This window comes from Chiloscyllium plagiosum, chromosome 27, assembly GCF_004010195.1.
Source record: "Chiloscyllium plagiosum isolate BGI_BamShark_2017 chromosome 27, ASM401019v2, whole genome shotgun sequence".
Classification (NCBI taxonomy): domain Eukaryota; kingdom Metazoa; phylum Chordata; class Chondrichthyes; order Orectolobiformes; family Hemiscylliidae; genus Chiloscyllium; species Chiloscyllium plagiosum.
The window spans coordinates 20,865,571-20,873,307 of NC_057736.1; the positions used below are offsets into that span (position 1 = coordinate 20,865,571).

The window sequence follows — 7,737 nt, forward strand, 5'->3', positions numbered from 1 at the left end:
TCAAATCATGGTTGATTTACTGTTGGGAAAATGGATGTTGTGACATCTGAAGTTAGCCTGGTGATAGTTATTTTCCATCAACTTGTTGGGACATGTTATGACACAGGTAAAAGTAACTGGAATTTCTGGCCCAGAGGTTGGGGTATTACAAGGCAAAAGCTGTTTTACCTGGTGATATTGTGTGCCTGATGGCTCAATGTTATATTGAGTCGGGTGTGCTTTGGTCATCCAGTTTGGCTGTGCATGAGGGTACAGTGATTACTCAAGCAACTTTATGCTATTTCCTATCTCAGGATAGTTACAAGATTTACCCAACTTAAAATGAGTTTACAGATCTGGGTTTCAAGTGATTGGAGAAGCTAGTACAAGGACAGCTGATTTGCAAGGAAGTATTTAACTTGTTGCTTGTTTTATACTGGTGTTTATTTTGAAAAAGAAATTCTGTGTTGTATTGTTCGCTGTAGCTTGTACTTTGGTCAAATTGGGCAACTGTATAAAACGGGAATGACAACCACGATATCTTTACTGACGTAATATTCATAAAAATGAATATAGTTTAAGGGGTAAGTTCAAGGCCATTAATTAAATAAAACAGTGCAAGGAAGGATGGGAGGCCAGAAGAGTTCAGCTGCCATTGAGAGAGGCAACCTGCTGCTGCTGCTGCGATTGAGAGAGTGAGAACTCTGTTCAGAGAAGAAATCAAAATGTAAGATCTCAGAAATATGGTGAGACCACAGGAACTTGGTGAAATGGGCAGACGGGTGGTAGATGAAGTTCAATGCAAAAAATGTGATGCTTTTTGATCCAAAGAATACAGAATAATGGTTTACAGTCAAAGATCTTACTCTAAAGGTTGTGCATAAGCAAAGGGACTGGAACGTGTGTGTGTGATTACACTTTTAAAGGTGGCAGCACAGGTAGAGAGAGCTGCTCATAAAGTGTAGAGTATTCTAGGCTTATTTGATAGAGGCATAGAGTACAAAAGCAGGGAAGGTATCTTGAATGTTTATGGGATACTACTTAAACATCAGCTGGAGTACTGTGTACATTTCTGCACACTGCACCCTTAGAAAGGATGTGAATACATTGGAGAGAGTGAAGAAAAAGAATCATAAAAATGATTCCATGGATGAGAAACTTCAATTGTGAAAATAGATTGGTAAAATTGGATCATTTTTGTTTGAGAAAGCTCAGAGGAGAATTGATGGAAGTTTACGGAATCATGATGGGCCTGGACAGAGGAAATAGAGAGAAACTTTTCCCACTTGTAAAAGGATCAAGATGCAAATGTGAGGTAAGAAAAAGCTTTTTCATACAGTGAGTAGTTTAGGGTATGGAATCTATAATCTAAAATTCAGGTTGAATTCAGGCATTCAAGATGGGCTTTCAATGTTTCTATTTTTGATTTGATTTATTATTGTCACATGTACCAAGATACAGTGAAAAGTAATGTATTGTGTGCTAATCAGATAAGTCCTACTTGACATAAGTACATAATGAAAACAGAATAGAATGCAGAATACAGTGTTACAGCTAGAGAGAAGGTGCAGAGAAAGGTCAACTCTCAAGTATAAGAAGTCCATCAATAAGTCAGATAACAGCAGGGAAGAAGCTGTTGTTAAATCCTTTGTTACGTGTTTTGAAACCTTTGCATCTTTTGTCCAATGGAAGAGGGTGGAAAAGTGTCGAACCAGAGGTGGGGTCTTTAATTATGTTGGCTGTTTTCCCAGGGCAGCAGGAAGTGGAATGAAGTAACGAAGAAAATGGAAAGAAGGCGACTTTTTGTGATGGACTAGGTTGTATTCACAGTTCTCAGCCATTTCTTGTGGTCTTGGGTAGCCAGTTGCCATACCAAGCTGTGATATAGGAGAAACTGAGGACTGCAGATGCTGGAGATCAGTGTTGAGAGTGTGGTACTGGAAAAGTACAGTAGATCAGGCAGCATCCGAGGAGTAGGAGAATCGAAGTTTTGGGCATGAGCTCTTCATCAGCTGATGAATGTCTCTTGCCTGAAATGTCGACTCTCCTGCTCCTTGATTGCTGCTTGACCTGCTGTGCTTCTCCTGCACCACAAGCTGTGATATATCCAGATAGGAAGTTTTCTGTGGTACATATACAAAACTTGATAAGAGTCATTGCAGACTTGCTGAATTTCCTTTGCCTTTTGAGGAAGTGAAGGCATTGATGTGCTGTTTTGGCATTAGCGTTGAAATGGATGGACGAGGATAGATCATTGGTGATATTTACTCCCAGAAACTTGAAACTTTTAACCGCCTACACCTCAGCACCATTGATACACATGAACATAACCTCTACTCCACTTCCTGAAGTTCATGACTAGCTCCTTTGTTTTGCTGACATTGAGGGAGAAATTGTTGTCTTCACACTATGCCACTAAGCTGCCTATCTCCTTCCTGTACTCTGTCCTGTCGTTGTTTGAGATCAACCCACTATGGTCGGGTCATCAGTAAATGTTTAAATAGAGTTAGAGTTTAATTTGGCCACATAATCTTGAGTGCATAAGGAGTATATAAAGGGGCTTAGAATATAATCTTGTGGGCCACAAGTGTTGAGGATTATCGCGGAGGAAGTGTTGTTGCCTACTCTTGCTGATTACGGTCTGTAGGTCAGGAAGTTAAGGGCGAAGCAGAGACCTCGTCTCAGAGTTTGGAGGTGAGTTTGTTTGAATTATGATGTGGAAGGAGAAATAATCAATGATTTGAATAATCAATGCCCAGATGTAGAAGAATAATTCAGGAAATTGACAATAAATCAAAGACAGTCTTTGCAGACCTGAATAGCCTCCACCTCATCATATCAATTCTGTGACACTGATAAATTTGTGGACTAGTTGTTGAAAAATAGCACATGTTTCTAGGGTATGATAGAAAAATGAAATGGCTATCTTCACTCATGCACATATGGCACCATTTTATCTTTTGGTCTTCTGTGATACTGTAACCGGCCGGTACTCCCTGTGAGTGACTGGGTGGATGAGCAAGAAAATGGTACAAGTGGGTGAGTAAGCAAATGGCTAGTAGGTAGTTGGTGGGTGAGGGGATTACTAGGATGGCTGTGGGGCAGGAGATTTAGCAAAGCAAGCCTATCGGACTTGCAGATAACTCCTGGAAATCCTTGGGTAATGCTGAAAGGGCTGGGATTTGAACCTCCACACATTTTTCCCTGACTTTGTGCTGAGAGAAGGCACAAGTTGTTGAAGCAAAGGCGTGGATAATAATTCTTGTAATATGTTACAGAATTCTGGATTGATCTTGCAATTGCCTGCTGCTAATGTATGCAAAATGACGCCTAAAGTAAATATTTTCTTTTTAGATAAAAATTCCACGATGGAAATCAGTGAAGAACCGATGACGTACTTTCAACATAATGGCATCATATTCTGTTCACCGTTACACACAGTTGAGCGACTTGAATGGCTGAAAGAGTTCAACATAGATCCAAATATTCCAGTCATTGTCACTTACCCCAAATCTGGTAAGAAACCGTTGTGATTTAATGTTGTTGTGTCCAGAGTTGCTGAACAATTACTTCATAAGAATGTTTAACATGTAATTATTAGATTACTTACAGTGTGGAAACAGGCCCTTCGGCCCAACAAGTCCACACCGACCCGCCGAAGCGCAACCCACCCAGACCCATTCCCCTACATTTACCCCTTCACAAACACTACAGGCAATTTAGCATGGCCAATTCACCTAACCTGCACATTTTTGGATTGTGGGAGGAAACCAGAGCACCCGGAGGAAACCCACGCAGACACTGGGAGAATGTGCAAACTCCACACAGAAAATCGCCTGAGATGGGAATTGAACCCGGGTCTCTGGCGCTGTGAGGCAGCAGTACTAACCACTGTGCTACCGTGCCGCCCATAATTATGGCTTTTAATTTTTTCTTTTGCTTGTGAGCTACTCCCTGTGAGAGTTGAATCCATGAATGAAGGTGATCTGTGAATCTGTGATAAAAATACATTCATACTCTTCATCTGTCAGGATCTCATAAAAACTGAATTCTGTTATCACTTGGGCTTGGCTGGTATGCACAATGCCTCATTTTAAATGGAGTTATGGAAAGCAGCAGAAATCAGTGTCTGCTGATCGCATTTGCAGGACCTAAAGTGCTGCCCAGGCACTTATTTTGTCCTTGTTAGCTTAGATAACCAGTGCCAGTCCGTGTATCACAAAGTGAATATCACAAAGTGTCATGCCATTATTATGACAAGAAAATGAAGCTAACAACAGAATTACAGAATGACTTAATCACAGGAGGCCATTTGACTCAACAAACGCGTGTTAATTCTCTGCAAGAGCAATTCACCAAGTCTCATTCCCTATTTTTTTCCAGTAACTGTGAAGATCTTTTCAGATAATGATCAGTTCTCTTTTGAAACCCTCAAAAGAATGTCACTTCTACTGACAATAGGCCATGGTTGATAACAAATGCAAAAAAAAGAATCTATTTAACATCAGAATTTTCTCATCATTGGTCTCTTTTGTGATACGAAACCTCGAAGCTGAGAGACAAGGGATAGGATTTACAGATAAGTTGGCCCAAATTTCTTGCAATGTCTGATAGACTGGGTGGTGTATCCAGTTGCCAGCTGACCCCCACACGCATATCACAGCGTTTCCCATTTTTTCAGCAACTGGAATGTCCACGATGCAAGTGCAGTATTAGGAGAAAATGAGGACTGCAGATGTTGGAGATTAGAGTCGAGAGCGTGGTGCTGGAAAAGCATAGCAGGCCAGGCAGCATCCGAAGAGCAGGAGAATCGACATTTCAGCCAGAAGCACTTCGCCAACATTTCTCATCTAAGTACTATGCTCTTGCCCTATTTTCAAACACTTTTGTGGTTCTGTCACCATAGTCCTTCCAGACCATAGGGGCTGCTCCCTCATGAGAGACCAGCAACTGGTGGTGATTTAAGCTGAGGACCACCAGATCTCAGGCAAGGGAAGAGGTTGAGAAGGAGAGTCCTTTATAGTAACCACAATGTGGTGATGGGAATTGAACCCGTGCTGTTGGTGTCACACTGCTTTGCAAAGCAACGATCCAGCCAAATGTACTGCACTGATTCCCCAGACACTTTTCAGTCTTTATAAATAGAAACCTCAACCCTAGGTCAGAAACTTGTTTGCCCCATGCCACTTTGAAGTCTTACAGTTATCCAAGGACCTGTCTATCATCTGAAACTTTAAATGGGGAACTGATAATGATAGCAAGTACTACTGTCTGTAATACTATAACCAAAAGTATCTCCAAGATGATTTTTCTGGAGAAACTACCTCATTGTAGAATGCAAATATAACTTAATATGACTTAAAATATATTCATTCCACTTAATTAAAGATCCCTGAAAAATAAATTAAAACCTTAATCTCATGATGATGACGCTAGGAGCCAGTGTTTGTTCACGATGTAAATAATTAAATTTACCGAAACAGACATTTGCTGATGACATTGCATTTTGGCAGCAACCCTTGAATCTATAATGGAAAGAATTTTAAAATTTGACTGAGACTGACATAATCCATTTTGTTCAAGCATGTTGAATATCTGTTGCATTTCAATTATTTCACAGTGGACAGTGTGCTGCTGACAGTTTCAGAACAATGACATTCCCCTGTGTATTCTGATTCTCCTGTTTTGAGTGCACGTGTGCCCCCTGACAGAAAGAATGGACCAGTCTGTTTTGTCAATACAAGAGTTGCTATTTATTTGACAACACTTCTGTTGATGATAAGTTCATAAATCTTATGAGTAAAGTCACAAAGAAATTGCGTATTGAACCTCCCATACCAAGATAGAGAAGGTAGGGCACCTTTTTCCTTGTTTTTCTATTAATTAATTATTTATGTCTCCCTGGTTCAGGAACAACATGGATGCAGCAGGTCACAAGTCTGATTTTATGCAATGACAATGATTCTAAAAAAGAGATGAACCTCTATGCCAGAGCCCCGTGGATGGAGATTATGATATTCAAGCCTGAAATCACAGATTATCAGATGTTGACAACACATTTAAACTACCAAATGGTGCCAAAATGTGTGAAAAACAAAAAGTTCAAGGTGTGTTTTAAACCAACCTTAAATATAATTGCAGTCCAATAAGTTCTTTGTTACATTGAAATTGTACACAATCTATTTTTCCGATTAAGTTCAAATGTACAGAAAATAAACTCTCACCATACAGTAACTCTAATTTCTAATGGCATATTAGTTATATTTCTTTCATGAATGTCATACATTTTCTTCGCAAGTAAGTAAAAACCTAAAACAATCATCCTAAGTATAGAGTTGATCAATGTGGCTCCACCCCCAGTCTGGAACTTGTCTACGCTGGGGACATTTCCTCAGTGTGACTCACTCAACTGAAATGCAGTAATTTACTAAGTTAGCTCAGCCAATATATTTTACTTCATTTGTTTAAATTTAAAAGTTGAGCAATGGTTGTGGCATTAACATTTAAGGTGCCTTAAAGGTAAGCAATCTCCTTGAATGTACTGTTCTTTACTCAGTCTATCAACTTTTTTTTTAATATAGATATTTTTATTAGAAATTTAACATTTTTACAAGTTTACAAAAATAAACAAAACTCTCAAGTACAAACATTGATATACAATTAATTCTTAAATATATAATAACCAAAATTTAACAAAAGTAAAATACCGAGAAAGAAAAAAAACCAAAACTCAACTAACTACTAATCTAACCTACAACTAACCAGAGTGTATATTTAAGTTTCTTACATTATTCAAATAAGAGAAAGAAATAAAAACAACGGATAACACAGGAATTGGGTAGTGAGATACATGCTCGGAATGTGTTAACATCAAATGTAACAAAACCCGTATTCGTGCGGGATTCCTCTCCCAAGGACCAGCCAGGTTCGTAATCTCAATTAAATAAAAGCCCTTGTTAGGATAGCCGTAATATCTGTATTCATATAATTCAATATTTTATGAGATAATTCGGTCTTTCGGTGCACCATATTTGTAAGGAAGTCAAGGGGAATACATTCCATAATTAATCTGTACCAATTTGAAAGACCAGCGAGGCTCTCAGCCACTCAGTTTACCAAAATATTTTTCCTTGCACAGAAAGAGAGAATAGAAAATAGTCTCTTCCCGTGCATATCCAGGGAGGATAAGTTCGAAAAGCCCAAAAGGAGAGATACAGGGTCCACTTTAATTTCCATTCCTAAAATTTCTATCAGGGTACTTGCTACTTTAGTCCAGTATCTACGGATCTTATGACAGGCCCATAGGCAATGTACAAGAGTGCCCACCTCTATTTTACATTTGGGACACATTGTGGATGCCCCTGCCTTAAATTTTGCCAATCGATCCGGTGCTATGTGGGCCCTATGAAGTATCTTCAGCTGGATAGCCTGAGTTCTGTTATAAATGGTGATTCTTCTGGCATTTTCCCAAATGTCATTCCACGTTTCTATAGAGATTTCTAGTCCAAAATCCTGATCCCATGTTTTAAGCAGATTGTCCATATCTCCCGATACTTCATCATGTAGTAAATGATAAATAGTACTGACGGAAGATACCCCCATTGCTCGTAGTACTCTACATTCTCTATCTGATTTATAAAGACTATCTAATAACGTAGTCTTCTTCTGTATATAATCTCGAATTTGGAAGTATCGAAAGAGGTCTCCATTAGGTAATCCGAATTTCTGATGCAGCTGTTCAAAAGACATCAAGACCCC

At 39.2% G+C, this 7,737-nt stretch overlaps 1 protein-coding gene across 3 annotated transcripts in view; it reads left to right on the plus strand.

Moving 5' to 3' along the window:
- Positions 1 to 581: 581 nt before the first annotated feature.
- The window catches only part of LOC122563630 (amine sulfotransferase-like), a 23,778-nt gene continuing 16,622 nt past the window's right edge, over positions 582 to 7,737 (plus strand). The window contains exons 1-3 of one of the 3 annotated variants that reach the window (XM_043717615.1): positions 582 to 706; positions 3,334 to 3,495; positions 5,890 to 6,086. In XM_043717615.1, the coding sequence (XP_043573550.1) occupies positions 3,348 to 3,495; positions 5,890 to 6,086 (345 nt within the window). In that variant the 5' untranslated portion in view covers positions 582 to 706; positions 3,334 to 3,347. Of the gene's footprint in view, positions 726 to 1,227; positions 1,295 to 3,333; positions 3,496 to 5,889; positions 6,087 to 7,737 lie in introns of those variants that run through there. The other 2 variants (XM_043717616.1, XM_043717617.1) reach the window with 2 other exon arrangements.